The 20,520-nt window shown below is 41.4% G+C and overlaps 1 protein-coding gene across 7 annotated transcripts in view; it reads left to right on the top strand.

The window, feature by feature from the left end:
- Positions 1-20,520, top strand: part of BCAS3 (BCAS3 microtubule associated cell migration factor) — a 1,370,469-nt gene that overhangs the window by 32,484 nt on the left and 1,317,465 nt on the right. For all 7 annotated transcript variants that reach the window (XM_073665482.1, XM_073665487.1, XM_073665488.1 and 4 more), the window contains 2 exons: positions 11,449-11,524; positions 12,273-12,379. In XM_073665482.1, the coding sequence (XP_073521583.1) occupies positions 11,449-11,524; positions 12,273-12,379 (183 nt within the window). The remainder of the gene's footprint in view (positions 1-11,448; positions 11,525-12,272; positions 12,380-20,520) is intronic.

Raw genomic sequence — 20,520 nt, forward strand, 5'->3', positions numbered from 1 at the left:
GCGTCACATTAAATCAGCTGTATTTGAAAATTTCACCATCACTCAAGATAGAAAACATTATGTCTGTCAGTGTATGACAAATGATCCAGACGAAAACAAATGCTGTGAAGCCAAGATCAGTGCATATTCAGGCAAAGATAAAAATGCTCCTACCAGAGCTTCTAATCTAAAGAGACATTTACAGCGCTTTCATCCAGAAGTACTGAAAGCTGTGGATCAGAAAGACTGCATCCAAACCAATGAACCAGTGCCCAGCTCTTCCAGCCAAACAAAGGAGCAGAGAACTTTGCAGCCATCAGTTGCAAGATATTTTGTCAGTGACAAAGTTACTGTGACAATGACAGTAGATACATTTAAAAAACAGATCATAGAGCTTGTTGTAAAGGATAATGTGCCTATTTCATTATTTTCACGACCAGCTTTTATGTGTCTGAATGGGGAAATGGCCCGCAAGCTTGGTGTTTCTCTGGGGAGAGAGAGTATTAGAAAAGTAGTAATCGAAGAAGCTTTTAAACAAAAGGAAGCACTTAAAAAAACTCTCAAGGGACGCTTTCTGTTTCTTAAAATGGATGCCTGCACACGTCAGAGTGAACTATTTTGCCATCAATGTCCGATTTGTTTGTGACAAAAAGGAAATGGTTACCAAGACATTGGCAGTAAAAGACACCAAAGCTCATCACACCAGTGAGTTTCTCCAGGTCTTGGTGGAAAAGGTTCTGCAAGACTATGAACTTAAAAAAGAGCAAGTTCTTTCTGTCGTAACTGACAATGCTTCAAATATGATAAGTACTATTAAGCTAATGAATGAGAGTAATGATGGTGACCAGCAGCTAGAAGAACATTCTGGGTCCACAGACACAGAAATGTTTGAAATAGAGGAACACAGTATTGTAACCTGAGGAGCAAACTGAAGTTGCTTCAGATGAACAGCAACATGATAGTTTAGATGATCTTGTTGAAACTGTGTCAATACGTTCTTTCATTCATCACATGCGCTGTGTTCTGCATACGCTACAGCTGGCTATAAGAGACAGTCTGCAAGAAGGACATGCTGCTGCACTGATTGGCAAGGTGAGAAAATTGGCTACTGTTGCCAGAACCCCTAAAGTTGATTCAATTTTGAAGAGACGTGCTGGAAAAGGGGCAATTATTGATCAAGCCACACGATGGGGCAGTACTTACTTAATGATTCAGCGCTTGGTTGAACTGAAAACCTTTCTTGTAGACATGGCTAACCCTCAACTGACGCTAAATGAAAGTCAGTGGAATCAGGTGACTGAGCTGGAAAAATTGCTAGAGCACCCATTTACAGTGACTAAAAAATTACAAGCAGAGGACTTAACTCCAGGTATTTTCTTAAAGGAGTGGAAGAACCTCATGTTTCGCCTGTCCCAAAGAGGAGGGTTAATTGCAAGTGGCATTGCTACATCAATGAAACGGAGAGAGGAGCTACTATTACAAAATAACATTCTTTTGGCAGCTGTTTATGTAGACCCAATGCATCTGATTCTTCTAGATGATCAACAGCTAACTAAAGGAAAAGAAGCTCTGTTTGAAATAGCAGTAAGGATGAAAGGGTTGCAGAACAGTCAGGAGGAACCAGAAGAATTTGGTCGTCCTGCCACATCTTCACCCTCATCATCAACTGATGAATTTAATTTCGAAAACTATTTGGATCACAAGGACCGTGCAAAGCTTTCCCGCATAGAAGAAGAGTTATCCCCATCAAAGAACACCGCCAGTACATTTCAGCAGAATTTTTCATGTGCACTAAAAGAAATTGAGAAATTTGACCGTTCATCAAAAATAACAGTGCAACAAGCGATTCCTCTGTATCCTGACATTGTCAGAGATGTTGCCCGAGTGGTTACTGCTTTGCCACCAACCCAAGTTAGTGTAGAGAGGTTGTTCTCTGCTCTCAAAATAATTAGATCAGATTTGAGGGCATCCATGAAGGAGGATCTGACAGAGGCAATACTTTTTTCTGAGGACAAATTTATAGATTTCTTCTTATTAACTGCATAAGTGTTTATTGCATATTTACTTACAAGAGTTTATACAAGTTTATAAAAGTTATTTGCTATATTCTAATTGTATTCTAATAAATATAGTTTTTGCTCTAAGTGGTCTGATTACTTATATGATGGTGAGAAACTGAATAAGCACGATGTTAATATTTTACAACAGTAAATTTATTGTTACAAATTGGCCATTTATGATGGAGTCGGAGTCTGAGTTGGAACCTGATAAAATCCAGGAGTCGGAGTCGCAACTGTGGCTTACCGACTCCACAGCCCTGGTAAAATGTACAAAATGTATGCACCGAGCCCCAAGTAGCTGCTTTACAGAGCTGCAAAGCTGATGCCTGATGACGAACAGCCCAGGAAGCTCCCACCGCTTGCATAGAGTGTGCCCTAATCCTAAGTGGGGCCACCCTGGCCTTAGCACTATAGGCCTGGATAATAACAGTCTTGATCCAGCGGGCAATGGTTGCTTTAGAAGCGGCCTGACCTTTACAAGGGCCCTCTGGTATAATAAACAAGGAATCAGAACTCCTGAATGAGGCAGTGGCTAATAAATAATACCTTTCGGCTCTAACAACGTCCAACCTTTGCAGAGCTCTCTCAATAGAATGAGATTGTGCTGGACAAAAGGAAGATAAAATAATGTCTTCATTAAGGTGAAAACTCGAAAAAAGCTCAGGAGAAAAGACGGAACTTGCCTCAACACTACCTTATCCTTATGAAGAATAAGGTAAGGAGCGTAACAAGACAGAGCCGCAAGCTCCGAGACCCTCCTAATAGAAATGATGGCAATAAGGAAAGCTGCCTTATAAGAGAGAAAAATGTAGAGATCTCTGATGGCCTCAAAAGACGGAGACTTAAGAGCATCCTAAACAAGATTCAGATCTCAAGGATCCAGGGGAGCCTGATAGGGTAGCCTAACATACGCCACCCCCCTGAAGAAAAGTCTTAACCTGAGGTCTAGATGCCAAATCCCACTGAAACCGAATAGGAAGAGCGGACACCTGACCCTTGAGGGAGTTAAGCGCCACCCTGCCTCCTATCCGGACTGTAAGGCCACCGCCCCACTATCTGTATTTGGTCAGCATTTTTTATCAGGCATGGGAGACCAAACAAAGAGTGGGTGATAAATGCCGAATTGATGCACTTGTTTCTATTATATCTTTTCTCTGATTGTTCCTCACCTGGTTTTGGCTCTCACTCCTGAGAAAAAATACTGACCAAATACTGATAGTGGGGCCGTGGCCTAAGAAGGAGATTAGCGCTGGCAAGGAAAAAGACATTGGCGAAGTACTGGTAGACACACACCAATGAAAATAAGGCCTCCAAGTGCGATGGAAGACTCGCAATGAGGATTGCTTCCGGGCTGTAATCATAGTCTGCATGACTGATTCAGACAGACCTGCTGCCCTCAAAATTGCAGCTTCAACAGCCACATCGCTAAATTGAGCGCCCGTAAATTGAGATGGAAGAACAGGCCCTGGGACAGAATGTCTGGGCGGTCTGGAAGAGCCCATGGGACATCTGCGAGGAGATTGATAACATCCGAATACCAGGCCTTCTGAGGCCAGTCTGAAGCTACGAGAATGACTGGAAGACCTTCTGCCCTGATCTTCTTGAGAAGTCTGGGTAGAAGTGGTAGAGGTGGAAAGAGGTATGGCAGAGAGAACTGGGACCAAGAGATAACCAAGTCATCAATTGCGATTGCCTGAGGTTCGAGGCTCCCGGCATCTTGCCACAAATTTTAGCACCTTGTTGTTTAGTCTGGATGCCAGTAGATCGACATCCTGTATACCCCACCGCTGACAAATCGGCCTGAACACCTCTGGGTGAAGAGACCACTCTCCTGCGGGTAGCTGCTGGTGACTTAAGTCTAACTCACAGTTGTCTACCCCTGGTATATGAACCTTTGTCCACTCCAAAATTCTTGCGACCTCCGCCATGGCAGATGGGCTTTGTGTGCCACCCCTGATATAGGCCACAGCAGTCGAATTGACTGATTTGAACCCTGATTGGCAACCCTCAGACTAAGTGCTGCCAATGTAAAAGAGCCAGACGGACAGCTCTGAGCTTCAGTAAGTTGATTGGGAGAAGTCTCTCCTGACTGCTCCAGACTCCCTTGACCATCTGTGATGGAAGATTGCTCACCAGCTGGAAAAGCTGGCATCTGTGGTGAGCACTTGCCACTGAATGGAACGAAAAGAGCGACTTTGAGTGTACAGGGGTAACGTTAATCACCACCTGAGACTGGTGACGGCAAAGGGGGAGACCAATAGGCTGATCCAGGGAATGTACTGACCTGTCCCATGAGGCTAGAAGCATGTTCTGTAGAGGCCTTGACCGAAATTGGGCAAACTGCACTGCCTCAAACGCCGCCACCATCTTTCCTTAAACCTTCATGCAAAATTGAAGGGGATACCTGGCCGGACGCTTCAGAGTTCTGATGGAATTCTGAAGAGATAATCTCTTTTCCTCTGAAAGAAATACTGATGTCTGATCGGTGTTGAACACCATTCCCAGAAATTATAGTCGCTGTGTCAGAACCAAACTAGACTTTGTCTTGTTGACAATCCAACCGAATCGCTCTGGAGTCTGCAGGCTCTCTAGATTCTAAGCAAAGTATGGCGCTTTCACAAGAATATTGTCCAGATATCGGAAAACAATATATCCTGGAGCGTAGAAGCACCATCTCCGGGGCCAGAATCTTCGTGAATACCATGGGGCCAGTCTGAATGGAAGAGCCCTGAATTGATAGTGATCTTGATTGATCACAAAGTGAAGAAATCCCTGATGGGCTGGAAAAATTGGTACATGCAGATAAGCCTCCCCATTTTCTACTGAAGAAAGAAATTCCCCGGCTTCTATAGATGAGATCACTGACCGGAGCGACTCCATCTTGAAGCGACAAAGCCGAACCCATTTGTTCAGGCGCCTTAAATCTGAGCTGTCCTTTTAGGGGATGGCTAATAGGTTTGAATAAAACCCCCTTTAAGTGTTCTGAAATAGGAGCACCTACAATCACCCCTGCCCGAAGCAGGGGAGCTATTGCCTGGTCGAAACCGACTCACAAGCTGGGAGACCTAGGAGGGCAAGAGCAAGAGAAATGATCCTGAGGTAGTGGTGAACTGTATTCTTTAACCCAAAGAGATGACCTCCCTGACCCAAAGATCATTGATTGCCCTAAGCCATGCTTCCTGAAAAAGGAGGAAGCAGCCACCCACCTGGGAAGAATCCCTAAGTGGGGGCCACCCATCAATCATTGACCTTCCTGTTGCCTCTGAACACGAGAGCGTCCGGCGGGTGTTGGTCTAAGGCTGGAGTCACACTAGCGTATAAAAAATCGGTCCGAAGTTGATCCAGAAAAATAGGACGAGTGTCATGCGAGTACAATTCGATTTTTCTCAACTAGCATCCGTATGCTGTCCTGTAGATATTTCATGTCACAAGCCCCCTAACGTATAATAAACTAGCACCCTTTTAGTGCCTTTCGTTTGGCACTAAAAAGTGTCTATCCTTATTTAATCTATTAAATAAAAAATAATTTAAAAAAAATGGTGTGGGATCCCGCCTTTTTTAAATAACCAACCAAGGGAAAGCAGACAGCTGTGAACTGGTTTTATTATTCTGGGAAGGGACCAATATCCATGGAGCTTTCCAACCTATTATCAGCTCCCAGCTGTCTGCGTAGACTTTACTGGTTATTAAAAAGACACCTGTATTACTAACAAAAGAAATAAACACGCACACACAAAAGTCCTTAAATTGTAAAGAGCACGCCCTGACAATTACCCTCTTTTACCCATTTATTGGCAAAAAAAACAATAATCCACAGGGTCCACCGTAATCCATAATATGGATGTCCTACAACGATCCCCAACTCTGCTACATCCAGAGGCTGTAATGAGCAGTGACATCAGTAGCATTACTGCTTACCATGGCTACCAGAACACACTGAGCGTAGTGTGAGAACCAGCAGCGGTGACGAGCCCTAAAGGTAGCTCTCCTGAGAGACCTTCGGTCTAGCCGACTCATCCGGTGCTGGAAACTGACGAATGGCAAGGACTTGCAAGGACCCACGCCTCCGAAAAGGACGATTGACCCTGGACTGAGGAAGTAGGGTGCTTCTGCTCCTTGTAGCTTCTGAAATGATCTTATCTAGTCTGGTTCCTAATAAGCAAGACACCTGAAATGCTAGATCTTTCAGCGATCTTTTTGAACCTAGGGCTGCCCTCTATACCTTGAGCCACAGCATTCTGTGAACCGCGACTCAATTACTTTCCCCCTGGGCTGAGCGCTCCGCCACATCAAAGGATGCTGAACAGAGATACTTCTCTAGCTGTGCAATCTGATCTGCGATTTCGGCTAAATCCAAACCCTGGGAACCAGCCAAAAAACTTTGCCGCAAATGCTTAGCACACGCAGTCACCGCCTTGGAGACCCAAGTGACAGGAAAGGCTGGGCAAAGATCAAATCCTGCCGCTTCAAAAGGGGACCTCGCCACTGGTTCTATGCATCTGTCTGTGGAGGTTCTTAAGTGCCGCAACCTCCACAAGAGAATAGAGTGGTCACCTTAGATAAGCGAGACACCAGAGTGTCTAACACTGGTGGAGTAGACCAAGAGGCCAACAGCCCTGCTGGAAAGGGTTGTAACCTCTCCATATGACTACGCTTTTGAAAGTGTTTTGTCTGGGTGTTCCCACGCTCTCTGTAAAACCTCTGTAAACTCCTCATGTTTAAAAAAAGGATCTAGCCATGCGCTTACCGCTCCAAAAAAACCCCCCACAAAAACCTGTTTCAGTAACTGGAGGGGGCGTCGCAGCAGTCACTCCCAGAGAGGTGTCAACAGCCGACACCAAACTGTCCACCATCTCCCTCAGCTTTCCCACCTGATGTGGATTTAGAATGGACTTCAAACTAGAACTGGATTTTGAGGGGAAAAAAAATCTGCGTGCCTTCCCTGTGAAGGTGACCGGGACGAGGAGGTAACCCGAGGCCATCTGGACTGCCTTTGCGACCGGGCATATTGGTGGCTCATGACGGGGTTATATTTACCTGTCCTGAAGATCTGGATCCCTTTAACTTCTGCTCCATGCACACACGCGCTATGTGAGGCAGCGGGCAAAAGCTAGTGGCCAGCGAATTATAGTGCCAAGTGACAAAAAAGGTTAATAGCTATCTACTTATAGCAACATGACTATATGGATAAAGTGCAAAATAATAGCAGATTATAATACCAAATTGAAGACCCTACCAGTGGCCCCCTTGCATATTATTATTATTATTATTATTATTAATTATTATAGCGCCATTTATTCCATGGCGCTCTACATGTGAAAAAGGGGTATACATAATAAAAACAAGTACAATAATCTTGAACAATACAAGTCAGCGACTGGTACAGGATGAGAGAGGACCCTGCCCACTATAATTCACTGGTCACTTTTATTTTTGGTGCATTCATGTGTTGATGTAACTAGGAAGCAAACACCCCTTTCTGCCACATGCACATATGTACATGCATGCATTGCTCTTACTGAGGAGTAAATGTTTCATAACCTACTACTATTTTTGCACTTTCTCTCATTATCACAACATGTGTATATGAATAGTCTGCCATGTGGCATTGTGCCTAGCTGGTTACGTTCTGGTAGATGTAACTAGGAAGTAAACACATTTCTGCCACCTGGTATTTAACCCATTTGGTTACTCTGCATAGGCACAAAATTTTCCTGCCACTTGGTATTTAACCCTTTTTGGTTACTCTGTATATCATGTTCACACATATATATGAGTGTGTGTGTGTATATATATATATATTGCCACAACTATAATTTTATTTTTTTGGTGTTCTTTTGCCTGAGGATCTGTATCTTCCTTCAGGCATGAGTTTAGCACTTGGCACTCTACTGTAATATTATTTTAACCTGTATTCATACTCTTCATATAACACATTTTTGTATGAATTATGGATCTAATTCATTTGACTAGAATGTGCCTTACCAGTAGTCTGTCACTGTCAGCTTTTTCTACTCATAGATTGTAAGCTTCGAAGCAGGGCCCTCACTCCTCTTGGCATCTGTTTTGATTTATGTGATTGTTGTTATTCTGTATTTTCTTTTATTGTTTGTACAAGTCCCCTCTAAAATTGTAAAGTGTAGTGGAAAATGATGACACTATAGAAATAAAGTTGTTATTAATAATATAATATAATATTACTCTTTCCCTGCAGTCACATACTCCTGGATTTTATGTAATTGTATTGTGTTTATCCAGTAACGTTTTCCCCTGACTGTCCAACCTGCGTGGTCATTGAGCAGCTTTATGTCAGCCAAGTGTATCCTGTTGAGACCAACATTTAAACCATTAAAGAGAATTTATGTATTTTCCAATTTTATTTGATCTTTATGATTTTTCTGCATACTAACAAAACAATGTCTTGTGTAAATGACTCAGATTTATTTTGGGGGAAGAAATATCTACCAGGGATGTGCCTGTTCATCTCTATAGTACCATAGACCAACACCAAAGATAATAGCACTAATGTGCCATGTGAGAAGGGGCTGAGTACCATGTGTGCCCTGTTGGGCTTGGATTCCTTGGCCTCTGAAAAATTTCAGAATGTAAGGGGATAGAAAATAACTGCTAGATTGGTGGGATCCCAATGCACGGACACACATGTATATCAGTAACCTTGATAGGAAGGTGTAAATTGAAGTGATGGCCATGTATGATTGCAGCATTCTCTATACAACTCTAATAAAGGTACAGAAATAGTGGAACATTTTAAAGGGGTTATCCGGGACTTTTGTTAGTTCTTAGGTCCATACTCAGTACCTACCTGCCTGTTCTGCCTGGCGCCGATCTCTCCCAGCTCAAAGCGGTGATGAACCACTCCTGCCAGCAATTCTGCTGATGTTGTGTCGACAGAGCAGCTTCTCTTACAGTCTTTTCTGTTGATAAGGCGTCTCTACTTGTTATGCTGATTGACAGTTCGCTCCCCGCTATCTAACTGCAGGGGACTCGATGTCAATTAGCATGATGTCTACTGTGACAACCCTATCAACAGAGCAGAGCAGAAAAGAATAAACTGCTCTGTTGACTAGAGTTGAAATGAAGCCAGGGAATTGCCAGCTGAGCGGCCAGAGATGATTCCGGTACATAACAGGCAGGGAGCTGTCAACTACCTGCCTATTAGTTCTTGCCCCCAAACCAAAAAATAATAAGTCCTGGATAATCCATTTAATATTTGAGGTTCCACTTGAGTAAAAAAAAAAATCCATTCTTTTCATATGATAAAATAAAGGATATGAGTATAAAGGCCCCCATACATATTAGGTAGATGTCGGTGGAACCTGATGCCTGGGAAGAGTAGGATTGGGCAGTTGGAATTTGATCCTTCGATATTTTGTTTTTAGGGAAGATAAGTCACTACCAGAAGTGTCTGATTGCAGCTTTCTCTGCTTTCCCTGTTGAAAACGTACACTCTCGTCCGAGCCGAGCTCATGTGTTTGAGAGGCGAAAGTTGAACCGACAGCTACTTTCGTGTATGGTCAGCTTAACTGTGTGCACTCACTTGTATGAAGCTATCGTTTCACTCACAGCCTCTCCCTCTAGTGCTAGCTCAGGTAGACGAAATGTGGGAAACGTGATCCCCTGTACCTATGATCCAATCTTATATTGTAGGTGGCTGGGACGGGTGATCAACGTTTTGAGGTTAAAAATACAGTAAGCAGAGTATTTTTTCTTTATAAAGAAATTGCGAAAATGAATGAAGGATTTCTACTTCTTGCTGGATTGTAGCTCAGAAAATGTCATCATAGGCAGCAGAAGGTTTTACCTCTATGAAGACCATGTCAAACGTACTTGTGTTATGTAGCGATTAAATGACTGATCTGACAAGAAAAGTCCTGCATCTGCAGTACTTGTGGGTCCACATTAAACCCACAACATATCTACAATATGCGGAAGGTATTTTCTGTAGCACATTGGTTAGGACGTTATGGTATATATTTTTTCGCTTATGTGGAGCAGATTTCTCTAACTTTAAAGTTATATATTTTTCTTCCTGGCTGTGCACTTTCTCTTGCTTCGGGGTGGTGATGCTTTCTAACTTTGGCTACAGAAAGGTTAGGTACACCGCTGCCTATAAGCCCACCGGCAAGGAACCGGGGGAATTGCTTGTGCAGTTCTTAAATGCAAGGAAAGGTTTTATTGTCTAGAGCAGGGGTCTCAAACTCAGCTGGGCATATGGGCCGCACACAGAAAAACATTTAATTTGGGTGGCTGCATTATTTGCAGGACAAAGTGACATTTTTTTTCTTATACACCTTCTGAACTGGTCCCTATCCTGCGCACAGGTCCCCCCCCCCAATACTGCGCACAGGCCACCCCCGCAATACTGCGCACAGGTCCCCAGTCCTGTATTTTACATAGTTACATAGTTTATAAGGCCGAAAAAAGACAAGCGTCCATCCAGTTCAGCTTATTTCTTGTGCACTGCAGCTTTTCCGCAGCGTTGATCCAGGGGAAGGCAAAAAAAAACCATGCGGTATAGGCCAATTTACATCATTGAGGAAAAATTCACTTCCCGACTCCAATCTGGCAGTCAGATTAAATCCCTGGATTAATTAACTATTACTAAGCATAAGATGTAATTTTATTGTTCTCAAGAAAGGCGTCCAGGCCTCTCTTGAACTCATTAAGTGAGTTGGACATCACCACTTCCTCTCCCAGAGAGTTCCAGAGTCTCACGGCTCTGACCGTAAAGAATCCCCTTCTATGCTGGTGCAGGAACCTCCTTTCCTCCAGACGCATAGTGTGCCCCTTCGTCTTTGTCACCATCCTTGGTATAAACAGGTCATGGGAGAGATCTCTGTACTGCCCCCTGATGTATTTATAGGCATGACAGAAAAAAAAAAAAGATTATTCTCACCTGTCCTCCGTTCCCTCGGCGTCTTTTCTGCACCTGCGGCCTGCAGGCACATAGACCCGGTAACTATTGTGGCCCGGTCCAGGAGCCGCCGACATCAGCGCTGTAGTGCAGTGTATTGCTGCGCAGAGACCGGCTCTCTGCACAGCAATACCAATGCCAGCCAGCGGCCTATCAGAGGTCAGCAACTGACATCGGCGTCCCAGTGCATGGCAGTGACGTCATACGCCGCTGCGCTGGGACGCAGATGTCAGTTGCTGGCCTCTATAGGCCGGCGGCTGCCGTTGATATGGCTGTGCAGAGAGCCGGTCTCTGCGCGGCAATACACTGCACTACAGTGCTGATGGCGGCTCCTTGACCAGGCTGCGATCACCAAGGGGTCTATGTGCCCGCGGGCTGCGTGTTTGAGACCCCTGGTCTAGAGGTTAAATTACACTGATATCTATATTAACGCTCGTGTTTTGTTCTTGATTTTTTCTTTTTTGCGTGTACTAGGCTTACAGTGGATCACCTACAACTGATGAAAAAGAGAAAATCGTTTGGGTCCGGTTTGAAAATTCAGATTTAAATGGTAAGGCTATCATGTTTTGCCAATAATTATCATAATAATAAAAAAATAATAATAATCTGCTATTTGTTTACGTACTTCTAAATAATTAGTCTACTTCCAAGCTTCATGCTATCAAAACAAAGAATAGAATGGCATCAGTAATTCCATTTCATCTCTAGTGAACATATAGGCCTTTTCTAGATGGATTTGTTTCACAGGATGAAACCATGAACATACTTATTTTGAATAACAATGAAAAAAATTATCTCTAAAGTCATAGCTACCCATATTGATAACCTTGGATAACTATTGTATATAAAGTATAGAGGATAATTAGTCTGGTTATCAAAATAAATCCCCATAAAACAGTTATTTTATTTGAAATCTCTTTAAAAATCCCCAAAAAAGAACACCCAAGATAAAAGAAAAGCTAAGAACCGCATTGCAAATTCATGGGTATTAGTCCTTACTTAGACAAAAACGGACAAAGAACAGGATGAAAGAACCGATAAATGGATAGATGCACCCTGCTTTCCCTATATGTGGTGCTGCCTGACCGCGGAGGTAAGATAAGAGCAAATGTGTTGGGTTGTTTTTTGGGGATTTTTAAAGATATATCAGGAAAATCATTGTTTCATGGGGATTTCTTTTGTTAGCAGCCGTGGCAAGTTATCAGTATGTGACTAATTAGTTGGCAGGAAAGGACCACTATGATTGTGACTTTGGTTGATTTTTTTTTTGAGACAATGGTTGTCTTTGTCGATTCCAGATGCATACAGGAATATGGAGTTTCATGAAATGCACAGTACGGGGAATGATCCCCCTTTGCTTTTGATGATTGGATACACAGATGGCCTACAGATTTGGAGTATACCGGTAAGTGCAATGTTTTCTGAAGACGGCAGGAGACTTTTCTGTGCGAATACAGAGAAAAAGTGGATAAGATGCTCAGAGCCATCAACCAGGTCGCTGCCTTCATTTCCAATTCACTTGTGCTAAGTTTCAGAAATTTCTCCGCATGTTCCTTCTGTGTGATTTTGGTTGTTTTTTTGGGGGGAGGTAAATTCACTACTGCATTCTGACTCCTCACCTTGGGTGCAGTTTTTTCATGTCCAACCCCAGATGTTGCGTCATGTTTGGGTTTCCGATTTTTTTTCTGAGTTATTTTAGAAAATGAGATAATTCATGCTGATTGATCTCTTTGCTGCCTAATTAGAATTCTAGTCTAAATTTGTCCTTACACATTGGATAAATGTTTGCAGGTCTTGATGACTTTAGCTGGAAGCTTTACCCCCTTTTCGACATGGCTATTTTTCGTTTGTGGTTTTTCATCTTTTTTTCCTCCCATTTTTCCAAGAGCCAGCCGTTTGTTTTTTGTGGAACGAGTTGTACTTTGATTGACACCATGCATTTTATCAACTAATATACTGGAAAATGGGGAAAAAAAATCTAAGTGCAGTGTTCTATTTTGTGTTTTTTTTTTATTATTTGTAATTAAAAAAACAAAAACATACAGCTTTGTTTGGTTCGCCATTTTCTGAGACCTGTAACTTTTTCATTTATGGAGCTGTGTGAGGGCTCTTTTTTTTTTTTTTTTTTACTCCCTGAGACATTTTTATTGTTACTATTTTGGCATATATACAATGTTTTAATCACCTGCATTTTTTTTTTCGGTGTCCGAAAAAATGTGTTTAGTTTTTTTTTTCTCGTTACGCCATTTATCAATCGAGTTAATTAATTTTATATTTTGATAGATCGGACTTTTACGAACATAGTGATACCACTTTTTTTTTCTTCTTTTTTTTAATGGGGGGAAATAAGGATGATTTGAACTTTTATGCTGTGTAGGCTTTTGTTTTGTTTTTTTGATATTTTGAAAAATCATCTTTTTTTCACTGCATTTCATCTCCTTGGGGATTTGAGCCATCGATCGTCTGATCACTTGTGCTATATTCATCAATATCACAGTATTGCTGAATATAAAAAAGATCATGGTCCCTGTTGAACACCAGCAAAAAGCTGGCGTTCACAGGAGTACAGTCATGACAGGCATGGGGGTCTTCAGCAGACCTCTGGCCATCATGGCAACCCATTGGCGCATCGGGGGAGCCGTTGGGCGTATACAACCCCTGGCAAAAATTATGGGATCACTGGGCTTGGAGGATGTTCATTCAGTTGTTTAATGATGTTGAAAAAAAGCAGATCACAGACATGGCACAAAACTAAAGTCATTTCAAATGGCAACTTTAGGGCTTTAAGAAACACTAAAGAAATCAAGATTAAAAATGTACTCCGTAAGGGTAATTTGAAGCAGAGGGAAAAAATTATGGAATCACTCAATTCTGAGGAAAAAGTATGTTTTGTGCCATGTCTGTGATCTGCTTTTTTTTTTCAACAATATTAAACAACTGAATGAACATCCTTCAAGCCCGGTGATTCCATAATTTTTGCCGGGGGTTGTAGAATGGCTCCAGCTGCTGCTGCGCCTCTGACTGAAAGTCGGATGCTGCCGGGTTGAATAAAGTTCATTTCATCCTGGCAGCTGGGCTTTCATTGCAGCTGCTGCATGGCTTTAGTACTCTATAAACCTGCAAAACCTAAGATAAAAACGAAATAAGCAAATACCCTACAGTAAATGGCAATATTGCATGAAAATAATATAGGGCGCTTAGTTTAGTTTAACATAACTTTGATGAAAAAAAAAACTTAAAAACCATCCCACCACGTCACGGTGACCCTATTCGGGACAGTCCTAACCTACAGTATTAAACCCTTACCGTATGTCAAGTGACGAAATGTGAATAATGGCTGAGAAGGACTGAGAGACAGCCATTGTACACCCAGCCATGGGGAGCTACATGAATGTAATGTCCAGGAAAAGGGAGGCCTTATTTGCATAGAGAACAAAAAACCTGAAAGAAAAACTTTTAAAGGGTACGTGCCCACGATCAGTATTTGCAGCATTGTGGACGCTGCTCACCTGCGCTGCATCCAAAACGCTGCGTTGTACATTAGAAGCATCGGCGGCGCAGCTTTTACGAGCTGCAGCATGTCAGGTTTTGTTCCAGAGACGCTAGTCTCCACAACAGAAATTTCACCAATAGAATGTATTCGGTGCGGTAACTCTAAATGTGATACATTTGTATTGTTTATATTGTCTGTATATGTCCCTACTTAATTGTAAAGTGCTGCGGAATATGTTGGCACTATATAAATAAAAATGATTATTACTATAACACATGCGGATTTACCCGTGTGATCGGACGCAGCAAAAATATGCTGCGTCCAAAGTGCTGCTATAGCCTAATCGTGGGCACATAGCCAAAGAGATGAACTCTAATGTATAAGTCTGCAGATTAACCCCATATCTGCAGGTTAATAGCGTTTTTGACATACAAAATAGAAAACGCCACAACAAGTTGTTTTTCTTCATAATTTATCCAATAATCTTTTCACCACTGTGAACAAATCATTCAGACTGAGGTACGAGCTTGAGCAAGATTCCAACTTGTAGAAAGATCCTGGGTGTGGTTAAGACTTGCACTTCCATAGATTGCTCTCCTGCTCAAAGACATTGACCGACGATGAGGGAAACAGACCTGTGGCGACGTTTCGGAGGACCTCCCCCTTTCTCAGGAATCACCCACACCCAGGCTCTGTCTGCAGATCGGAAGCTTGCACAAGCCCGTACCTCAGTCTGAATGATTTGTTCACAGTGGTGAATATACTGCAAAGTTATTAGCCAGTTGATGCGGCTATTGTAAGTGTGGGACTTTAGTATTAAATAAGCCACTTTTTCAAATTTTGGATAGGTGTTTTGACGCGGCAGGTCTACTTTCATCCTTAAAGGTAACTTAACGTGTTGATTCAGAGGAGAGCAATAGCCACATGAGGCAGATGCTAATTGCCCCATATTAGGAGAAAAATTCATTGCCAACCGTCCTGGAATTCTTGAGTAGTCCACAAAAATTGGGCACTTTTTTTCTGCATTCATGATTTTTTTTTTTTTTTAAAGCTAAAGAAAGTTTTTATACAGATACTTTGGACTGTAATTATTATCATCATTTTACAGTGAATGCAACTAATGTGTACATATCAGAAATTTGGGCTGTAGACATGGATCGCAAATTTTTTGGTAAGCTGTCCAGAAAAAAACAACAACAAAAAAAAATTAACTTGGCAACTCTGTTCCCTACTCCACATATGACAATCAGACTAGTTCCCTGGATCAACGTCCCATTACAGAATCTGGTACCCATAGCCTGCTATATTTAAAAAAAAAAAAATATAAGATTCAGAGTTAAGTTGCACAGCACATCGAGCCACATCCTACACCTACGCAAGAGAATTTTTTTTTCTTACTTGTCTCAAAAGCTTATTGCAATCTGGGTCACTGAGGTTAAGCAAATTTGGAGATTTTCTCAAATTCTGAAGGGAAATTTTCTTTGCAATTAATTTATTTGATGTAAATCAAATGTGCCTTATCCTGCTCTGAGGTATATCTCCAGACCCAGAGCAAAATAAGTATAAGATATAGGTTAAAAAAATATATATATTCTGCTCGCTCTGGGCTGGTTGTTTGCTTTGGTCCCGTCTTTATCTTCAGTGAGATATTCAATGCTGCTCTCAGTTTTTTTACAGTTTAAGGGTTTGTTCAGATGAACTTATGTCCGCCCCTGCATACAGATTATATCATTGGTGCAGTCTGTGCAGCCGCACAGGGGCCCAAGAGGTAAGGGGGCCATTTCTACCTCCAAAGCAGATGTAATTTAGCATTTTTAGGAGCTCTTGAGCTGCAAAGGGCCCATATATTGTTCTTGCACATCGGCCCTTTTCTGTCTGTGTCCGCCAGTGTCTGTATGTGTGCAGTCCATGTACACGATGGACCGCACCTGGTGAGAACATCATAGCATGCACTACTTTGGTCCGTTTTACCTTGGCGTTTGTCCCGGCCCCTGTCCTCCATTTAGGACGAGCTGATGGAGCCAGTTGCATACGCAATAGTCAGACTTGGCTGCCTGTTTTTCAATATGGCTTCTTAATGTACACAAAAAAGTTTGCACACTTTTTTTTTCCCCCAAAATCCTATGCAAAAATAAATCCCAAAAAGACAAAACCAAAGTCTCCAATGAGGCCATAGTTTGGCTTTTTCCCTCAAGCATAGATTTGTATGCATTTTTAGCAAAAGGTTGCAGAATTGCCTGAATAAATCCTTTATTGTAAAATGGTGGCACTTTTTACAATGTACCATGTCTCTACTTTTAGAGAATATAATGTGATTGATTCATTTTTTTTATAAACAATTTGTTTTATTTATGTGTCAAAACTGTAAACATTATTGTCCTGCCAATGAATGAATGAAAAATAATTTTCAAAGCTACTTACATGAAAAAGGTATATTCATTATATTCTATACTTTAAAATGGTTATGGGTATACACAAAGGAATGATGTTTTCATTTTTTTTTTTCCTCTGAATTTTTTTTTTTAACAACTGCATTACAAAAAATGAACACTAGGTGTCACTGCAACATTACTCAAATGTAGTTTGCTGTGTCTGTTATACAGTATGGTGTATTGGCTCCCATGTTTTAAAGCTGAAGAAAAATGGATTTCCTTTTAAGTAAAGTGTGCACAATTATTAAAAAAAAAAAAAGAAAAAAAGTTTGTTTTATTGAAAATATAAAATATCAGCCTAACTGTTTCTAAATTTTATATTTTCAATATTACCTTTCCTTAATATTTAGAAATGTAGCTTAGTATTTTACATTATAAGTGGAACATTGAGCTTTTTGAACTATCTTACTACTGCACCTCATATGTAAGTTTCTTGCCTTTAATAAATTTCCTTACATAGGTATAATGAGTACAATTTATCAAGCAGTTTTCTAGTGTAAAAGGGCTTGAAATTTTGCAAAATGTTAGCAACTTTTGATATTATACTCCATTTCTGACCAGCTATGACTACTTTTTGAGCTCGGCCGGGAGGAGAGTGGCCGACCGTGCCTGAAAAATAATAATAATAAAAAATTCCAAATAATTTACACCACAAAATTGCCATAGAAATGTGGTCCCGTCTCTGACTGTCATAGATTTTTGCCGTGGCGTGCATGCCTCTTAATGAGTGTGACCCGTCTTACTCCAGCGCATTTCTTCATCAACATTGCTGTATAACGTGTAAGGCTATGTGCGCACGTTCAGGATTTGAATGCAGAAAATTTCTTAAGGTTTCTGCATCTCTTGACAGGAAAAACGCTGCAGAAAAAGCATGCGTTTTGTCGTGATTTTGATGCATTCTTGATGCGTTTTTGTACAGCAATGAATGCTTTTTGGAGCTAAATAAAGTCCCCTGAGGAAGCCCACGTGAAACGCGCACTGGGGCTGCTGTCTGGTGCAGGTCCACACGGGTACATCATGGGTAAGGTTTACACTAATACTTTTTAATTATTCTATATACTGCGAGCCTTTTATCAGCTTTGCTGATAAGGGGACTATACATCATATAACTACTTATTCTTTAGGCACCAGCACTTTTATATACATAGGGTATATTTACCACATGTACACTGGTTATTATGTCGTGGCCCGATTACTTGTCCTTAGTGAGGTTTATGATGTAGTATGATTGTTGTATATGCATGTGTAACCCCCCATGCCTGGTTTTGTGGATCAATCACCATAAGTACCTGTGCCGTTGCTATACGGCGACTGAGTCTTATTATATTTGTCTATTTTTGCTTTTTGTATTTATTTAATAACATTTTGAAATTATCATATTCTGGGACTTTGACTCTGTGTCTCTTGTAGGATACAGTTATGTATGTCTAGTATTAAAGCACAGCTACATTTATTGGATGGGCTGTGCTGTAGTTACTTGCGCCGAGCCTGGTCATGAGTGGTACTGTGCGTTTTTGTTTTTTTTTTCCCATAAAATTCTCCGCAACTACTTAAAAGCTACTTTCTTTTACAGTGGTCAGTACCCTGCCGATCAATGATGGAATTTGTAATAAAGTGCCATCACTTGGAGATGTGGAAAAGCCGCATTGATATTAGTGCTAAAGCCATTTATACCTAGTCACTTACTAGAGGAAATTCCTTTAAAGCACCACTCCAGCGTTTTTTATCTTTTTATTTCAGCACTGGAGTGGTATCACTAATGTAAGTTCCCTGCCCCTAGTTTCATACTTACCAGCCACTGTCATCTTCTTTTATTGGCACCACACCAGTCTTCTTCTGCAGTTTGTGATCTGCTGGATCGCTCCAGTGTTTGCTGGGCGATCTAGAAGTCCCAACTCAATGTAAGTCTGAGAGCCAGAACGAGGCCAGAACGAGGCTCTCATAGACTTGCACTAAGAGCTTGTGACTGTTTCCTACATTGTCACACAGGCAAATTGGTAATAATGGCAACAAAATTTTCCCACAATTTCTGCTGAACGTAGAATTACCCAATTTGTGGCTGTACAGTGCTGCTTGGCTGTACAGTGCTGCTTAGCTGCACGTTGAGACTTGGGAGGGACGGAGCGCTATTTGCCTCCTGGAGCGCAGATTTTCCTAGAATAGTATGCAGACTCCATATATAGATCCCCTGAGTGCTAGAAGAGCAGAATACCCCTCTAAAGTGACCCCATTTTGGAAATAAAATAAATTCCCAAAGGGGTATAATCTACAGTTATAGTGATGATTTGACTCCATGGATGTTTTCCAGAAACAAGCAGCAGTGGATATTGCTCAGTGAAAATTGCAAATCTGCTATTTTAGTGACCAGTACGTTATACCCAGCTCGTGCTTCTGGAGACATGCACCCGTAAATTAGGCGAGATCTCATCGCTACAGAAATGTCAAACATGTGGACGCTAACTGCTATTTAGGCACACTGTGAGGCTCAGAAGGGAGATGGGGCATTTGGATTTTGGAGTCCAGAATTTGCTTAATTTCTTTTGGGGGGTGAGGAGCCTTAGTGCTTTTCCAGAGTCTTTGTACAACCAGTAATGTGGAAGCCCCCCTATATGTTCGTTAACAGATGATGGACCTGAATGGGGACTTGCTTTTTTTGTGGCTTGAGTCGAAGCTTTTTATTGGGAACATTTTACATAAAATTTTGGATCACATTTATCCTGTGCTCTATGCTGAGCACTTACATCCAGGTTTCCATCTAAATCGCTGAATGAATGACTGACTTAATTCAGATGACAATCCCAACAGATCGATTCACTATAATGAGGCAACAGAGTTACTCTGGACTCTGTCTGGCCTCTGTTTAGCGGTTTCTTTATTTTCAGAAGTGCACAAAACTGTGGCTGACGGCACTTTTATGCATGCCTAAAAAGACGGACATCGTCGCATCATAGGCCAGGAAGCATACAAAGTGACTCCATCTAACTAATTATCGGGAATCTTCTGTTGGTAGTTCCATCTGAATCACGTATTTCAGAGATTTACATGAAAAACCCGGTTTAAGCGCAGAGTGCAGGACAAATGTGAACCGAGGCGGAATGAACAAATCAACAGCAGGTCAATAATTTGTTTTATTTTTTATGCTGTTCCTTGTCCGGTAGAAGTGATTAGACTACTTTATTTTTCAGGTCGGTGCGATTACTGTGATACCATTTATATTGTTTTTTTAAGTTTGGCTGCTGTCACACACTGAAAGACTTTTTTTTTTTTTTTTTTTTTTTCCCAAAACCTAGTTTTTGCATCACCATATTTTGAGAGCTATAATTTTTCTATATTTCTTGATGTTTTTATTGTTATTGGTACCATTTTGTGGTCACATAACATTTTTTGATCGCTTTCTATTATGATTTTTGGGAGGCAGAATGAACAAAAAGCAGCAATTCAGGAATCATTTTTTTTTTTTTTTTTATGCCGTTCTGCGTGTGGTAAAATTTTTCTGCTGATGGAGCTGTATGGCAGCTTGTTTTTTTGCAGGACAAGATGGCGTTTTCAGCAATACCATTTTTATTTACATTCGTCTTTTTGATCGCGTTTTATTCCACTTTTTGTTTGGCGTCCTGATGA

The sequence above is a fragment of the Phyllobates terribilis genome, unplaced genomic scaffold (assembly GCF_046119375.1).
Source record: "Phyllobates terribilis strain yellow unplaced genomic scaffold, ASM4611937v1 Scaffold_2__4_contigs__length_985480577, whole genome shotgun sequence".
NCBI lineage: Eukaryota > Metazoa > Chordata > Amphibia > Anura > Dendrobatidae > Phyllobates > Phyllobates terribilis.